The 16767-nt window shown below is 42.9% G+C and overlaps 1 protein-coding gene and 1 pseudogene across 1 annotated transcript; both read left to right on the forward strand.

The window, feature by feature from the left end:
- Positions 1 to 1027: 1027 nt before the first annotated feature.
- Positions 1028 to 2401, forward strand: Rpl7-ps25 (ribosomal protein L7, pseudogene 25; annotated as a pseudogene).
- Positions 2402 to 3708: 1307 nt separating this feature from the next.
- Positions 3709 to 15824, forward strand: Clec4a1 (C-type lectin domain family 4, member A1). The gene is made up of 6 exons (NM_001005890.2): positions 3709 to 3922; positions 6384 to 6497; positions 9432 to 9533; positions 12536 to 12687; positions 13840 to 13955; positions 15323 to 15824. Exons 1-6 carry the CDS (start codon positions 3823 to 3825, stop codon positions 15468 to 15470), a joined length of 732 nt encoding a protein of 243 aa, NP_001005890.1. The 5' UTR covers positions 3709 to 3822; the 3' UTR covers positions 15471 to 15824.
- Positions 15825 to 16767: the final 943 nt, after the last annotated feature.

The raw sequence follows: 16767 nt of genomic DNA on the forward strand, positions 1-16767 counted from the left end.
CAGTGCTCTTAACCTCCGAGCCATCTCTCCAGCCCATGTTCAAGTCTTCAGTCATTAGTATGACTCTGAGATCCCATCTTATACTCCTCAGAATGGCTAATATCAAGAAATCAAGTGATAGCACATGCTGGCAAGGATGTGGAGCAAGGGTTTCACTTCTCCATTGTTTGTGGGAATGCAAACTTGTATAACGTCTTTGGAAATCAACCTGGAGATTTCTCAGAAAATTGGCAATAGTTCTACCTCAAGATCCTGCTATACCAAGACCGTGGGCATATACCAAGAAGCTGCTTCATCATACCGCAAGGACATTTGCACAACTTTGCTTGTAGCCTCTTTTCTTTTCTTTTCTTTCCTTTCCTTTCCTTTCCTTTCCTTTCCTTCCCCCTCCCTCCCTCCCTCCCTCCCTCCCTCCCTCCCTCCCTCCCTCCCTTCCTTCCTTCCTTCCTTCCTTTCTTTCTTTCTTGGCTATTTTATGTATTTATATTTCAAATGTTATCCACTTTTCTGGTTTCCTTTCCGGAATCCCTCTCTCCCCATCTCCTCTCCCCCTGCTTCTATGAGGGTGCTCCCCCTCCCACCCACTCCCATTTTACTACCCTGGCATTCCCCTACTGGGAAAATTGAGCCTTCACAGGACCAAAGACTTCTCCTCTTATTGATGTCAGATAAGGCCATCCTCTGCTACATATGCTGCTAGAGCCATGGAGCCCTCCGTGTATACTCCCTGGTTGGTGGCTTAGTCCCTGGGAGCTCTGGGAGGTCTGGTTGGTTGGTATTGTTCTTCTTATGGTGTTGCAAACCCCTTCAGCTCCTTCAGTCCTTTCTCTAACTCCTCCAATGAGGACCCCTTTCTCAGTCTAACGGTTGACTGTGAGCAATTGAATCTCTATTTGTCAGGCTCTGGGAGAGTCTTTTACCTCTTTATTCACAATAGCCAGAAACTGGAGACAACGTAGATGTCCCTTACCTCAAGAATGGATAAAGAAAATGTACATTTACACAATGAAATGTTACTTAGCTATTAAAAACAAGGACATCGCTCTCTTTTTCTGGCTGGAACCATGGAGGCTATACTAGAGAAGAAAAAGAAGGTTGCCACTGCGCCAGGAACCCTTAAGAAGGAAAAGGTTCCCATGGAGTCAGAAACCCTTAAGAAAAAGCAAAGGCCTAGGAAGCGCAAGGCCCTGGGTTCGGTCCCCAGCTCCGAAAAAAAAGAACCAAAAAAAAAAAAAAAAAAAAAAAAAAGAAAAAGCAAAGGAATTTCGCAGAGTCGAAGGTGAAGCGCCTGAGGAAGAAGTTTGCCCTGAAGACACCGCGAAAGGCAAGGAGGAAGCTCATCTGCGAGAAGGCAAACCACTATCACAAAGAGTGCAGATAGATGTACCGGACTGAGAGTCGCATGGCTAGGAAGGCAAGGAAAGCTGGGGACTTCTATGTGCCCGAAGAACCAAAATTGGGCATCAGAAATTTGTCATCAGAACCCGAGGTATCAGTGGAGTAAGACCAAGGGTGCGCAAGGTGTTGCAACTGCTTCGTCCTCGGCAGATCTTCAATGGCTCCTTCGTGAAGCTCCACAAGGCTTCAGTGAACATGCGGAGGATTGCGGAACCGTACATTGCATGGGGCCTCCCAGCCTGAAGTCAGTAAATGAGCTCATCTACAAGCGAGGCTATGGCAAAATCAATAAAAAGCGCGTTGCCTTGACAGATAATTCCTTGATTGCTCCATCTCTTGGTAAATTTGTCATTATCTGCATGGAGGATCTAATTCATGAGATCTATACAGTTGGGAAATGCTTCAAGGAAGCAAATAACTTCCTGTGGCCCTTCAAACTGTCTTCCTCATGAGGTGGAATGAAGAAAACGACAACTCACTTTGTAGAAGGTGGAGATGCTGGCAACAGGAAGACCAGATAAACAGGTTTATTAGACGATGAACTAAGGCGTTGACCATGGTATTTTTATAATCTGGTCAGTTAATAAACAGTCACAGCTTGGCAAAAAAACTCCCCCCAAAACAAAAGAACAAACAACAACAACAAAAAACAAACAAACAGACGAACAAACAAAACCAAGGACATCATGAAATTTGCGGGCAAATGGATGGAGCTAGAAAATGTCATCTTGAGTGAGGTAACTTAGACTCAAAAAGACATGACTGGTATGTACTCATTTGTAAGTGGATATTAGCTATAAAGCGCAGGATAACAATGCTACAATCCACGAACCAGAAAAGCTAAGTAACAAGGAGGGCCCAAGAGAGAATGCTTGAATCTCACTGAGAAGGAGAAATAAAATAGACATCTGGGGTGGTGGAGGGAGGGAGCTGGATGGGTGAGGGGGTAGGGAGAAAATAGGGGTGCTGATTGGGTGTGTGCGGGGGGAGGGGGCTGGGAAAGAGAACAGAATTTTGTTGGGGGAGCATCTATGGGGCCAGCTGAAGACTCGGGATCGGGGAGGCTCCTGGGAGTCTATGGGGGTGACCCTAGCTTGGACTCCTAGCAGCAGGGGATATGGCGCCTGAAGTGCCCACCTTCTGTAGCCAGGAGAGACTACCAGTGGAGGGAGGAGGACACCAGCACAGCCACAAACCCTTCAACCCCAAATTTGTCCTGCCTACAAGATGCGCAGCCATCAAGATGGAACCGAGGTTGAGGGAATGGCTAAGCAATTACTGTTCCCGAGAAGATGCAGAACAAACTTGAGACTGATCTCAGGCTCTGTGTGGGGCACATGCTCCAGGGGTAGCATTGTGTGTGTGTGTGTGTGTGTGTGTGTGTGTGTGTGTGTGTGTGTGAGGGCGGGGGTACTCTAAAAAGCAGCACATAGCGTGAGTCAAGATGGTGGATGACAGCCAGGCACAGTCTGCCAGTCTCCAGAGTCTCCCGGGGAATGATCTGGAGAAAGCAGAAGAACGGCTAGAAGAGAAGGGTGCTTGACACAGCAGAAGAGAAAGTCCAGAGGGGGCCCCCCCCGGGCTTTGGCTTGCTTTTTTTTTTTTTTAATTATTAACTTGAGTATTTCTTATTTACATTTCGAGTGTTATTCCCTTTCCCGGTTTCCAGGCAAACATCACCCTAATCCCTCCCCCTCCCCTTTTTTATGGGTGTTCCCCTCCCCATCCTCCCCGCATTGCCGCCCTCCCCCCGAACAATCTAGTTCACTGGGGGTTCAGTCTTAGCAGGACCCAGGGCTTCCCCTTTTTAGGAGCTCTTCACTCCCAAAAGAAGACAGATTGCCGACTTTGGGAGCCCAAGAGATTTAGGAAATCTGCCCTGTCTTAGAGTGGTGCACATTCTATAGAGCCGGAAAGGTGCCGAGGTTTAGGAACCTCTTAAAATGTGATGCTCAAAACTTGGCTGTTCGGCTAAAGTGAGTGCTGTGTCTAGTTTAAGTAGCTTTAGCCCCTGTTGGCTGCAGAAATTGCATTTGCATGTGGAAGTGCCCAAACTCTGCTGCAGAGTGCTGAGAGCTCGGGTTTCAGGGCAGACTTCTCTAATGCCTGGTTCCTCTTTTCCTTTCCTCCCTATTTCTTCCTCTTCCCTGTTCAGGCCGCTTTTCACAGCGTTTGCATATCCATGCTGAACGAGTTTGAAGCTTGCGATTCTTTTTTTCTGGTTGTGGGGATCGGATCTCTGTGGCCCAGAGAGTTCCACCCTGTGGTTTTAAATTTTCAAGTACTCTCAGAGGTACTTGCCCATTTAGTCTTCTGCACCTTCTCCTTGATGCTGGATTAATCCTCACCACATTTATTTCTTGTTTATATAAAACATACTAAGGCTGACACAGGTTTTCTGAAGAAAGCAGGACTCTTCTCAATATGGCATTACCAAACATTTATACTGACGTGAACTTCAAAAATCAACCTGTTTCCTCAGGCACCGTCTCAGACTCATCTTCATGCACCATCTCATCTTCAGGTAAACCTTCCTGCACCCCCAGAACAATACAATCTCGTTTTCTGGTGGTCTAGGCTAATGGTGAGGTGAAAGAAGGTATCTATGAACAAGGCCTGGGGGATGTTGATGCTGGCTGTTTGCCAGGCTGTGGTGTGAGACAGGAGATAATTCAGCAAGTTAAATTGTCTGTAAAGTAGCTTTGAAGGGCTTGTTGCCTTGTACTGGGCAAAGAAATGAGTTCAGGATACTGTCCTTAAAGAAAGTCTGAGTTCTTCTGTATATTTTTTGACATATGTAAAACGATACTTTACCTGTGAAAATAAATCTATTACTTAGCTTTCTATTTACTTAACAGCATGCCATAACTTTAAGGTATTAGTTTGTTTTGGGGGCCTTGTCATTTTATCTATAAGGGGAGTTTGAGTGTCCCTTTCTCCCCTCATGCTGGGAATAGGAAGCAGGGCCTTAAACACTTGCTAAATGTAAGCTCTGTTACTAGAGTTACAAGGGTCTGTGCTATTCCTGAGGGAATTTCATTTTAAACTGTCCTTTAGCTAGCATGTAAACCAACCATTTGATCCATTATGGTATTTTATGCAAACATCTTTATCCCTTGTGTACATCCCTAACCCTAACCCCTCCTCCCTCCCTGATCTCTAGATCATTCCTTTCCCTTTCTGAAATATTCCTCCCCTCTGCTTTCATGACACATCTATTTACACGCACACACACATAAATACATACATACATAAATACATATACACATGCACACCCCCCCACAAATGCATATACACACTCATACATACATTCATATACACACCCACACCCACATAAACACAGATATACACACGCATACACATACACACCAGTATATGCACACACACACACACGAACACATACACATACATGCATGCACACCCACACATCTAAGTGTGAAAGCAGCTGTGACACTTGCCTCTCCTTCCCCACTACCCTCTTGTTGTTTCTCCCTCTTTTTTATGCCTCTTCCACCCTCAGTTTCCGTCAACCCAGAAAATGGTTTCTAATCAAGAAATAGATAAAAGATGACCCTAGAAATAGATAAAACATGTGAAGTATGCTTATACAGACATAGCTGTTTTTGCATGCTTCCCAGTAATACTGGAGGCAGTTTGGGAGACTATTTCAACATACAACAAAGTACTATGTAGTCATGATAAGAAAATATGGTGATGGAGAAATGTCCATGAAAATAACAGAGCAGAAATAAATGATTGTGATATGTCAGTCATATGGGGAAATATGCACACATGTATGTATACCTTAAAACTCCATAAAAGGACACACACACGCATACACACACACACTCACACATGTGTATGCACAATCACATATATGCACACACATGAACACATACACTCACACTTGCACATGTACACACTCACACACCACACACACATACACACATACATGCACACATACACGTACTCACACATTCACACACTCATACATACATACACACACGCACACACACACACACACACTCTCACACACATGTCTCTCAAATACCGAAATTAATGAGTTATTGTCAGTGATATAAAGTTGTGCTTTTATGTTTACCCAATGGACATCATTGTTTCTCTCCTACCTGCTTCTTTTTATTGCTATTTTTTAAATCATTCTCTTCATATCCTGCTCACTGCTCACCTCTTAGTCCCTTCTTCCCACAGTCCTTCCCTATTTCCCTCCTCTTCTTCTCTGAGTGGGTGGGACTCCCCACCCGCAGGTGTGTCCCCCCCCTCCGCCCCATCTTGGCACTTCAAGTCTCTGCGAGGCCAGGCGCTTCCTCTCTCTCTGAGGCCCACCAAGGCAGCCCTGCTAGTAGAACATATCCCAATACAGGCAACAGCTTTTGGGACGGCCCCTGCTCCAGTTGTTCGGGAAACATATGAAGACCAAGCTGCACATCTGCTCCATATGAGCGGGAGGCTTAGGTCCAGCCTGTGTATGTTCTTTAGTTGGTGGTTCAGACTCAGAGCTCCAAATGTCCGGGTTAGTTGACTCCGTTGGTCTTCCTGTTGAATTCTTATAACCTTCGGGTCCCACAATCCTTCTTCCTATTCTTCCATGAGTCCTTAAGCTCCACGCACTGTTTGGCTGAAATATCCAAATAGTTTAAAAAGATAAAATTCTCTCAGAGATAGTATAGACCCTTTCTTGTAACTCTAGTAACAGAGCTTGCATTCAGCAAATGTGAGATCCTGCTTCCTGTCTCCAGTATGGGTGGAGAAAGAGGCACTCAAACTCCCCTTCAACGTAAAACGACGCGTCTCCCAAATACAAACTAATTCCTTAAAGTTGCGATATATTGTTAAGTAAACAGAAAACTGAGTGAGGTACTAGAGTCTGTACTATTAATATATAATGGTAGAAAAGGGAGAAGATGAAGAGGAGGAAACGGTAGAATTCATTACTGATTTAATTAGTTTATTTTTCCCTTTAGCGCTCCCAAAGAAGACCACCGTTCACAAAAGTAATCCTGGCTTTCCCACACTGCTTCTTGCCCTGTTGATATTTTTCCTGGTGTTAGCAATCTTATCCTCTGTTGGTCTGACCAGTAAGTATGCCAACGGAATAAGTAAGCAATGTCTGTCTCACACAAAGAGAGACACCCACTAGAAACGTAATTATCAGTGGTTTTCCCAAGATACCTGAAAAAGAAACTTTCTTTGGGGAGACATTGGGAATTTCTAATTAATTACACAATGACTTTTCTGTTAAAGTCATTCATTCTCACTAGAGAAACATGTACATGTTTGTTGGTGTCACAAAGGGACATACTGGGGCACGCACGTTGGATTCCAGTACCGAGGATGAAGCTGTGTCTCCTTGGCAGCATTTAGAAGCCAGACCCATTAGACGCGCAGACACTCATCTTTTGGAATAAGGAGGGATGAGAAGACCAGGCTATTCCAGGGACAGCACTCCAGTGGAGCACCTTCTAATTACTTTGTTCCTGCTCCAGGCTATGTGAGATCTAAGCCAATTTAACAAGTAGAGGATTTCTATATAAGGTTAGCTTTTAGAGCTTATTAGAAAATTTAAAGGCAAGGCCAGGCACAGTGGCACATGCCTTTAATTTAATCCCAGCGCTCAGGAGTCAGAAACAGGGAAAGCTCTGTAGCTTCAGGGTAGCCCGGTGGCAACTTGTCTAAAAATAATAGTGTACAATTAGTATATTTTTGTGTATTTTATCTTTCCCTCCAATAATTAGTAATCATCTTCCTGTGCTGGAAAGTGTGTTAGAGGACCTAGAGAGAAAAATAGCCCTGTTCTTTAGAGAGTGGCCAAGTAAAGTGATATCTACAAAATGGTATAGGAAGTGCTGTGCAGGTTGGGTGTGAGCACAGGGGGCTGAGGTTGGGTTGGAGGAGGTGATATCTAGACCAGTGGGCCAGCACTGTCCAGAAGTAGGAGAGCATGATAAACACGGGGAAGAGTAAGCTAGCTTGTCTGGAACACACAGCGCCAAGTGAAGAAGCAATGAGGTCATAGGCGGTAGACACAAACAGGACTCAGAATGGGGAAAGTGCTGTGTTAGCATTAAAAAATAAAGGTCTGGGCTGGGCATGGTGCTGCATGCCTAATATCTTAGCACTGGGGAAACTGAGGCAGGAGGTTTGCAAAATTCTAGGCCAGCCTGGTTATGCTGTAAGACCCTGTCCAAAAAAAGAAAAAAGTTTGCATTTTCCACTAGATACTTTTTTCAAGTATCTTTTGCTTCTTAACAAGAAGCTCTAAAGTTTTATACATTAAGACTGCCATTTGTTTGTTTCATGCTTCTGTGGCTTGGCAGATTATATTGCTATCAGCTAGGAGGCTCCTGAAGCCCTTGGAACTTAGCCATCCATGCATGTGGCTGGGCACATGCAGGATAACTTCCAAGGAAGAGACTGTCATGTGGGATTACAGGAGCAGTATGGCCACACTTCTCTCATTCATCGGGATAGCCCATCTTTGTTCACTGAACATCTCAGAGCACGAGACAGAGTCAGTCACGCCTCTCAAAGTCTCAACTTGGAAGTAGCCAGAGTTGTTTTTGCATGAGTGAATGGCAAGATGAAGCACGGGTATAGGAATATTAAAAATTGTTAGCATTTTTATAAATGTGTCACAGTCAGGAGGAGCCGCTGACGGAGTTTTAGGCAGGGAATTGAAACAGTCAAATTAGACCTGCAGAAGTGCACTGTCAGACTGGTATGTAAATGGAATAAACTAGAGGTCAAGAGAAAAGCTAGAAAGCAAACCCAGAACCCAGCAGAGACTGACCCAAAGACAGTGTCTGTGAAGGGTGGTGAGGAGATAGAGCCCAGGAGGAAGAGGCTTGATGAACATCAAGATCTGGGAATGAAGGAACCCGGGAAGCGAAGCCACTCCAACACCCAGGCTTGGCAGACTTGGCTGTGATGAAGGTGTTCATGAAGGTGGACAAAACAGGGTGAGGATAGCAGATACTGATTTGGGCTTTGAGTGTGTTGAGTTTATCCTTGACTGTCATGTTCCGTGAGGGCATAGTTATCTGAATGTCAGGAGGGAAGGTCTGAGGTTTTCCATTCCCATTCAGGCAGCAGGTGAAACATGGGGATGTGCCCATCACTTGGAAAGAGGGTTTAGTATGAGAAGGAAGAACTGTGGTCACATCCAAGAGCAAGGCAGACAAGTGTCCAGGATGTTATCGATAATCTATTTTTTTTCTTTTTTCCGGAGCTGGGGACTGAACCCAGGGCCTTGCGCTTGCTAGGCAAGCGCTCTACCACTGAGCTAAATCCCCAACCCCAATCTATTTTTTTTTTTTTGAATCACTATCCCACTTTGTAACTCAGACTGGATTTGAACTTGATACATGGTCCAAGCTGACCCGGAGTTGTCAATCCTCCTATCTCCACCTCTCCAGTTTTCAGATTATAGGGAGACACCATCGTGTAAGGATGGTTTAAGTGAAATAGAAGCAAAAGCCGGGATGTGGTGGGGCAAGGAGCACCTAAGACTTAATGGGGAAAGAGAAAAGCCCCCAGTTCTAAAGGGATAGATCAGTCAGCCAAAACACAAAACAAAGCAAAACATGGTCATTACAAATCATAGACGCGTGTAGTCCCTTTTCTACTTTTAAAATATATTCCTATTAATTGAGGATTTCACACGATGTGTTTTGATCATATTCACCCACATTCTTTTCCCAATTCCTCCCAGATTCACCCTTCCTGTTCCCTCTCTGCCCAATTTGCGTCTGTGAGTTAGTTTTAAGTTGGGATTGACATGACAGTCTTGGTTCACTGACTGAGAGTCGGGTGTGAGGGCTCACACCTCCTAGTTCTCTGGACAGGGAGGCAGGAAATTGTGTGAGACTAGTCTGGGCTACACAGCTAGATCCTGCCTCAAAGAAACAAACAAAAAGGGGAGGGCAGGTGGGGTTGGCAGGGAGAAGTAATGAGTGAAGAGTAAAATTATAATGCTACCAGGAAAATGAGTATCTTTTATTCTCCCCCCCCAGCTTTGTTTCATATGTATTCTGATCTCCTTGAAGAAAAAAATACTCTACAACAACTGAACCACGCAAAATTGCATTGTATAAAAAACCATTCGTCCGTGGAAGGTAAAACTTAATGTGCCTGGAATCCTTTTGGAGTGGATTGTTAGCCATTAGACCTAGCAACGCAGTATTTTTCAATTCTTACGCACATGAGATCTGCCTTTTCTACACATTAATCAGTGGTATCTACAGGTACCTGAGGACATTTATTTTTGTATTATAGTTTGATACACATCTTGTTGGTCCTTCTGCTCCTTCGACATTTCACTTTCAGCGATCTGCTTCCTTCCTTCTGAGATTTAAGAAGGCTCTATCCTAGACTCAGGATGGATAGACTCTGTCCTCAGCCTCCTCTCAGCCATTACCCTGTGTAGCCTTGAATCCTCTTATGGAAGAATAGTGTGTTACAAGTTTTGGCATATCATATTTTCATTTTTGTTCAATTCGGTTTTATTTTGAGATGGAGTCCCATGCAGCCTAGGCTGGTCTCAAATGTATCTCCTGCCTCCCCCTCCCTAGTCCCGCGATTACAAGTGTTCACGGTCACATTTGGTTTTATGATGTGCATGGAACTCAGGGCTTCTCGCTCACTAGGTGAGTGCCCTAACTGAGCTATATCCTCATCCCAGTGAAATATGTTTTAAAAATAGACCTTGATTTTGATATACAGTTATTTAGAGGCATACTCATGAGTTCTAAGATGTTTCCTGTTTTAGCTTACTGACTTATGAATTATTTTCAGCATGTTGGGAAATGCCCCTTTAAACTCTTCCTGTTTTTCTGAGTGGTTTTCTCTGCCTCAGAGCGTCTCATTTCTCTTTTCCCATGCATCAGTTTATACTTCGCATATCTTGCTCCTGTGCTGTTATATACATTTGGGATCATGGTATGAGGCTGTGGTTCTTTTATCTGTGTGTTTCATTTTTGTTGTTAAGTTGGTACCTTTTTATTATTTTATTTGACAGTTCTTTAATTTGTCCCCTCCATTCTGTTATCAGTGCCATCTATTGTAAATGGAAAAGGTTACTGCATTTTTAATACAGATCTTTAAAACATTTATTTATACCCATATGCTGCTCCCTCCAAGTCCCCCCTCACAGAATTCTTCCTCCCACCCCCATCACCTCTGAAAGGGTGGCTCCCCACTACCCAGGTACCCCCCACCCTTCTAGATCAAGTCTCTGCAGGATTAGGCACATCCTCTGCACTTTTCAAGTAAAAAACAAATTCCATTTTGATTCTTACTGACGTCTGCATCTTTTCTGGCTTTCAGTTTTTCCAAGATGTCTGTATCATCTCACTGAAGCATTTAAAGTTATTTCTGTTATTTTTTGAGACTATAGTATAATCGCACAATTTCCTTCTTCTCTTCCTCCAAACCCTCCCATATACACCTCTGTGCTCTTTCAAATTCATGGACTCTTTTTAAAATTAATTTGTTGTTACATCTGTAATGGTTACAGATATATTATCTATCTATCTGTCTGTCTGTCTGTCTGTCTGTCTATCTATGTATCTTCATCATCATCATCTAATCTATCTATCTATACCTCTATCTATCTATTTATTATCTACCTATTATCTATCTATCTATCTATCTATCTATCTATCTATCTATCATCTATCTATCTATACCCAAAGGCTTTCCTTGAAGTACAACCTGCTCATTATGTATAATGTTAATTGCATGCTTGTTTTCAGGGCTGACCATTTGGTATTAGAGAACCAGTGGGTATGCTCTTCCCTGAGGAAGACTGTTTCTTCCACTCTTCATATTTCTTAGTTGCCTATAGTTCTTTGTGTGGGGTTGAGGCCTTGTTGACTCCCTGCCTCACACCCCATCCATGTTAGCTCATCTGTTATTGTGGTCCTTGTTAAGCACATGCTTAGGCAATCATGCTGGTAAGACTTCACAGGTGTAGTTTCTGATGTTTTTAGCAGACACAATCTCATAGCAAACTCTGTTCCTCTGAGCGTTACACTCTTTCCACGCTCTCTTGTGGAAAGGATCCCTGAGCCTTAGGTGCCGGAGTTGTTTTGTAGATGTATCCTTCGGGAATGGGCTCCATAACTCTGCATTTTGATTGGTGGTGGTTTTCTGTAATGATCTGTTGTGTTGCATAGAGAAGTTTCCTTCATGAGGGGTGAGGACTACACTTATCTGTGGGTATAAGGATAAATATTTAAAATGTAGTTAGGGTTATGCTGGTTTAAAAAGGTGGTAGTTGTAGGTTCTTCTCTAAGATCTGTGACTTTACTAGACCTGGATAGTTAGATTTTTACTATTAGGCATGGTTTCCCTCTCGTTGAGTGGACCGTAAGTCCAATTAGAGAGGTGTTGGTTACCACCAAGGTATTCATGCCACTATTGCGCCCCATGCATGTCATTATGCTCACCGAAGCACTTTTATCATGGGTGCATTAAAGCTTGTTGAAGAAATTCTACCATTACTGTCATCTTTATGCTTTAAAAATACTTTCATATTTTCATACATATATAATGTTCTTTGATCGAAGTCCCCCATTATCTTCCTTTAATCCCTGTGCTTTCCCGCCAAGATCTTCCTTTGTTCCAAATCCTCTTCCCACTTCTTCCTCTTACTTTCCTGTCTGTCTTTCTGTGAGCCACACCAATAGGTGGGGTGGGGTGGTTAATTACTTGATAAGGGCAGTGTATCAGTGGCTACAGCACTGAAGAACAGGACTTCATTCTGCAACCTTTAACTGATGAGGTCTAGAAAGGGTAAGCGATGGGCTCAGTCTTGAGTGGTTCACCACTACTGTGAGTTTCTAATATGCAACACCCATGTCATGCCCAGAAGTCAACACTCCTTTCCATCCTTTGGTCCTTACATTTTTTCTGCTCCCTCTTCCATGACGTTCCTAGTGTCTTGGAGAGGTGTTTACCTTGCTTCTTGCTATGTATTAGTCTTTTGTTTTAAGTTTGAAAACATTCTGATTCTTGACATGATGGGTTACTTTCTTGTGAGCCCTTGGTATATTTTTGTATTATGCCTTACTTAAATACGATGCTTTGTACTTACATCTCCTTCCTTCCAATAAAGACAAAGTCTGGAGCTGCTGTCCAAAGAATTGGAAGCCATTTGGTTCCCACTGCTACTTCACTTCCAGGGACTCTGCATCCTGGAGTGACAGTGAGGAGAAGTGCTCCCACAGGGGTGCTCATCTGTTGGTGATCCACAGCCAGGAAGAGCAGGTGCATCCTGGGAAAGAGTGGGGCCTGGGTCCACCATACTGTCTGCCTGTTTCTACTAAGAGGGAGTTTTGTTGACGTGGGTGTTGATGCTGTGGCAGAAGGCTTTCCAGCAGATATGCAAGAATGGTGGCTTTAACATTTGCCTTCTATACCTTGGTCCCACTTCACTGGAACTAAACAACCCTACACAATAGTGCCATCATAAAGGTTCAACCCACGAGGGTTAAAGGATAATGTGTTCTGCCTGAAATATCAGTTTGTGATTTTGATATGATAATGTTTACCATTAACTGCACACCAGAGAGGCCTATGAAGCTGAATAGAAAATAAAGTTAAATTCTGAAAAGCCAGTCAGGAATGAGATTAAAGAATCTTTAAAGCTATGGAGGAAAAAAACCCCCCAAAACAAACAATGATATCTGCAGATTTTCTTCCAGTTACAGCTTTGAGGAATGCCAGTTCTTAATGAAAAAAGGAAGTAAGGCTCAGCTAGTAATTCTTTAGGATTGAGGATAGAGATTGCTTTCATGTGTAATGTGAGTGGGGCTCCTCAAGTGACAAATTTTACATACTGTCCTTTTCTTTTTATATTTATGCTATCATAAAGAACTCAGATGAAATGTTACCCTGTACTTATAAATATATGCATGCATCATATATTAATAAAGATTTAAAGAACATGTTTAAAAACACTGACATGCTAGCAACTCCAATTTGCTCATTTTATGTTGTAAATTTGTATGATGGACCATGCTATTTCCTCACATTTCTATACCTGAAAGAATAATTAAAGAAGAAGCTATTTTATTGTATGATATATAGATGTATATAATATTTGACCAACCCCCCACTCCCTTCCCTTCCAACTTGTTCCTTATTCCCCAACCTCTATTCCCTCCTTTAAGAAGACAAAGTGTTCTTAAATATTATTTTAAATCCATTGAGTCCACTTCATGTTGCCAGTATGTACATGAATGTAGGACTATCTTTGGGAACATGGATGGCCTATCATGGGGCTGCATCCTTGAATGTGACTCTCCCTCTCCCAGTAGACAACAGTTTCCAATAGCTCAGCAAGCAAGCTTGAAGCAAGCACGCACACCAACCAACCTACTCAATCCAAGCTGAGTTCTCTTCCTTTTTTCCCTTTAGGATTTCATCACTGATACTCTGAACCCTCGTGCTCATTATTATGTGGGGCTGTCGGATACAGAGGGCCATGGAAAATGGCAGTGGGTTGATCAGACACCATTCAATCAGAATGCCACGTAAGTCTAGAGCTGAGGAACCCTGAGTCCCGTGTCATTCAGGGAATTTAATGTGTTGGATTATAGGACTGAAATAGCTTACTCTTTTTTGGTTGCTTTGTACTAGGCTCAATAATTTTATTATTGTTTTTATATATGTATGTATGTATGTATGTATGTATGTATGTATGCATGCATGCATGCATGCATGTATTTTTTTTTTTTGAGATAAGGTTTCTCTGTGTAGTCCTGGCTGCCCTGGATCTCATTCTGTAGACCAGGCTGGCCTCAAACTCAAAGATCCTCCTGCTTCTTCCTCCCAAGAGCTGTGATCAAAGGTGTGCACCACCATGGCCTGGCTTGTTAATGTATTTAATCACATATTGTGAGGGAGATGTTACCATTTTCTCTTTTAGAGATGAGGACATTGGAGAATCTCAGTAATTGATTCAGGGTACCCTACCATGGTCTTCAGATCTTGGTAAAATTTTCTGTGCCCTTTCACTGTTTATATCTTAATAAAAAATTTCATGTTATAATTAGAATTGATTGTTAAAAGATGATATTTTTCAAAAGCAAAGCTTTCCTAGTTCTGATATAGGTATATATCCGTATATTTTAATTAGTCCCTCAAATTCTAAGATTGAACTTAAAAGGGCAGAAGCACAGAGGTGGAGACAGCATGCAAAGGACCTGCACAAGCTCAAGCTAGACAAAATCCTAGCATGGAGGAGGGGAAGTGGGTGCAAAGTCGCACCCTAACTAAGAAGCTATTCCTGATTGATGGCTTCTGGAGAAAGGAAAATCAGTTGTCTCCAATGGAGTGTCACTGGGTGTATCAACTACACTCCAGGGCAGGCTCCACGCTCAGGAGCAGTTGCCAAAACAGACCCCACTTTATTTTTTTTTAAAAGAGAGAGAAAGAATGTGAAGTTGGGTGGGTAGGGAGTTTGAGGGAGGATCCAGAAGAAGTTGGAGACAGGAAAGAATGTGATCAAAATATATTGTATTATATTTTCAAATAATAAACAAAAATGTTATTTTAAAGAAAAAGGATCAAACAATTGGCTCTTGGACCAATGTTAAGTATTTTCATCAGATAAGAAAGCCTTAGAAGGGATGTAGGAATGATCTTGTAGAGGTGAGCCTTTGAGATGCTTGCTGGTGAATATGTAATACAATAAGGTGTGATCATTGCCTGCTATGTCCTCAGTTTTCAGGGGGAATGCAAGAGATTCAAGTGGAGGAGAAAGTGCATGAGTAGTGGAAAAGCGACTTGGGCACACGTGACCTTGATTTCCCCAAATCCACTCCTAGCTTTCGGCCCGGTAGTGCCTCCTAACCCTTTTCAAAGTTGTGAGAGTTACCCTCAGCTTTTTCTCTTTCAGATCCTGGCACGCAGACGAACCCAGTGGCAACAAGGGATTTTGTGTTGTGCTAAGTTACCATCCAAACCTTAAAGGATGGGGCTGGAGTGTCGCCCCTTGTGACGGTTATCACAGGCTGGTTTGCAAGATGAGGCAGCTCTACGTATGAATGAAGAATTCTCTACAGACACATGGACTGGAATCCATAATTACAGAGACAGCTAGGAAGTTCTTCATTTAGACTTCTCAGGGATCAAACAAGGAATTGGAATTGTACCAGCAGGCCAGCTTCTTAGACAATCCCCCTCCCCCCAGCTGTCTCTGTGTCTGTCTCTGTCTCTCTGTCTTTCTCTGTCTGTCTGTCTCTCTGTCTCTCTCTCTCTGTGTCTTTGGAGTCAGGGTCTCACTATGTACCTCTCGCTGTCCTAGAACTCACTATATAGCCAAGCCTGGCTTCAAATTCCCAGAGATCCTCTTGCCTTTGTTTCCCGAGTGCTGGAATTAAAGGCATGTGCCACCACCACCCAGCTTCTTAGTAAATTCTTTATGTGTAAGAGATGTCTGCAGATCACTTTTGTACATGTCCATTCATTTCCTCATTCATAAGGCAAGCATAACAGATACTCTGCTAGAGATCCCTTAGTGCACACACAGAAAGCACATCTCCTAACATCTGTCTAATGGCAGAGGTTTTAGTCACTGATTGGATGATGTGGTTCCCCCCCCCCCCACCATATACCAAGAAATGATTACAGGTTACTTAACCCAGTACTGAAGACAGTGTCCATTTGTCTGTTTGTTTGTGTAATAAGAGTGCTTAAGGCCTGCTTTTTTTCCCCTTTTCTCCACCTTTATTAAATTGGTTATTTCTTATTTACATTTCTTTTTTTGTTTTTTTCTTCTTATTTATTTATTTTATTTTTTCTTATTTACATTTCAATTGTTATTCCCTTTCCCAGTTTCCAAGCAAACATCCCCCTAAACCCTCCCCTCCCCTTGTATATGGGTGTTCCCCTCCCCATCCTCCTCCGCTTACTGCCCTCCCCCCAACAATCCTGTTGCTTAAGGCTTTCTTCTTCTTCTTTTTTTTAAAGATTTATTTATTTTATGTATATGAGCACACTGTTGCTGTCTTCAGACACACCAGAAGAGGGCACCAGATCCCATTTCAGATGGTTGTGAGCCACCATGTGGTTGCTGGGAATTGAACTCAGGACCTCTGGGAGAGCAGTCGGTGCTCTTAACCGCTGAGCCATCTCTCCAGCCCCTGCTTAATGCCTTCCTAAACAAATTCATATGCACACTATACTATCATTGGCTGTTGTGGCCACAATAGATGCACATTGGGCCACCAGAACTTGTTTTTGATCTGAAAATTTCAGTTTACCATTATAACCCTATCCTTTCTCCTGACACCCAGCTCCTTGAAACTGCTGTTGTATTTCTTCCCATGGAATTAACGTGTA

The sequence above is a fragment of the Rattus norvegicus genome, chromosome 4 (assembly GCF_036323735.1).
Source record: "Rattus norvegicus strain BN/NHsdMcwi chromosome 4, GRCr8, whole genome shotgun sequence".
NCBI lineage: Eukaryota > Metazoa > Chordata > Mammalia > Rodentia > Muridae > Rattus > Rattus norvegicus.

What these genes read in the sequence shown, in the direction of transcription:
- Clec4a1 (NM_001005890.2), top strand. Translation starts at nt 3,823, where the DNA reads ATGGCATTACCAAACATTTATACTGACGTGAACTTCAAAAATCAACCT. An exon ending in ATCCTCTGTTGGTCTGACCA is followed by an intron (nt 6,498 to 9,431) that starts GTAAGTATGCCA and finishes CTCCCCCCCCAG; the next exon opens with CTTTGTTTCATATGTATTCT. An exon ending in TCCACAGCCAGGAAGAGCAG is followed by an intron (nt 12,688 to 13,839) that starts GTGCATCCTGGG and finishes TTTTCCCTTTAG; the next exon opens with GATTTCATCACTGATACTCT.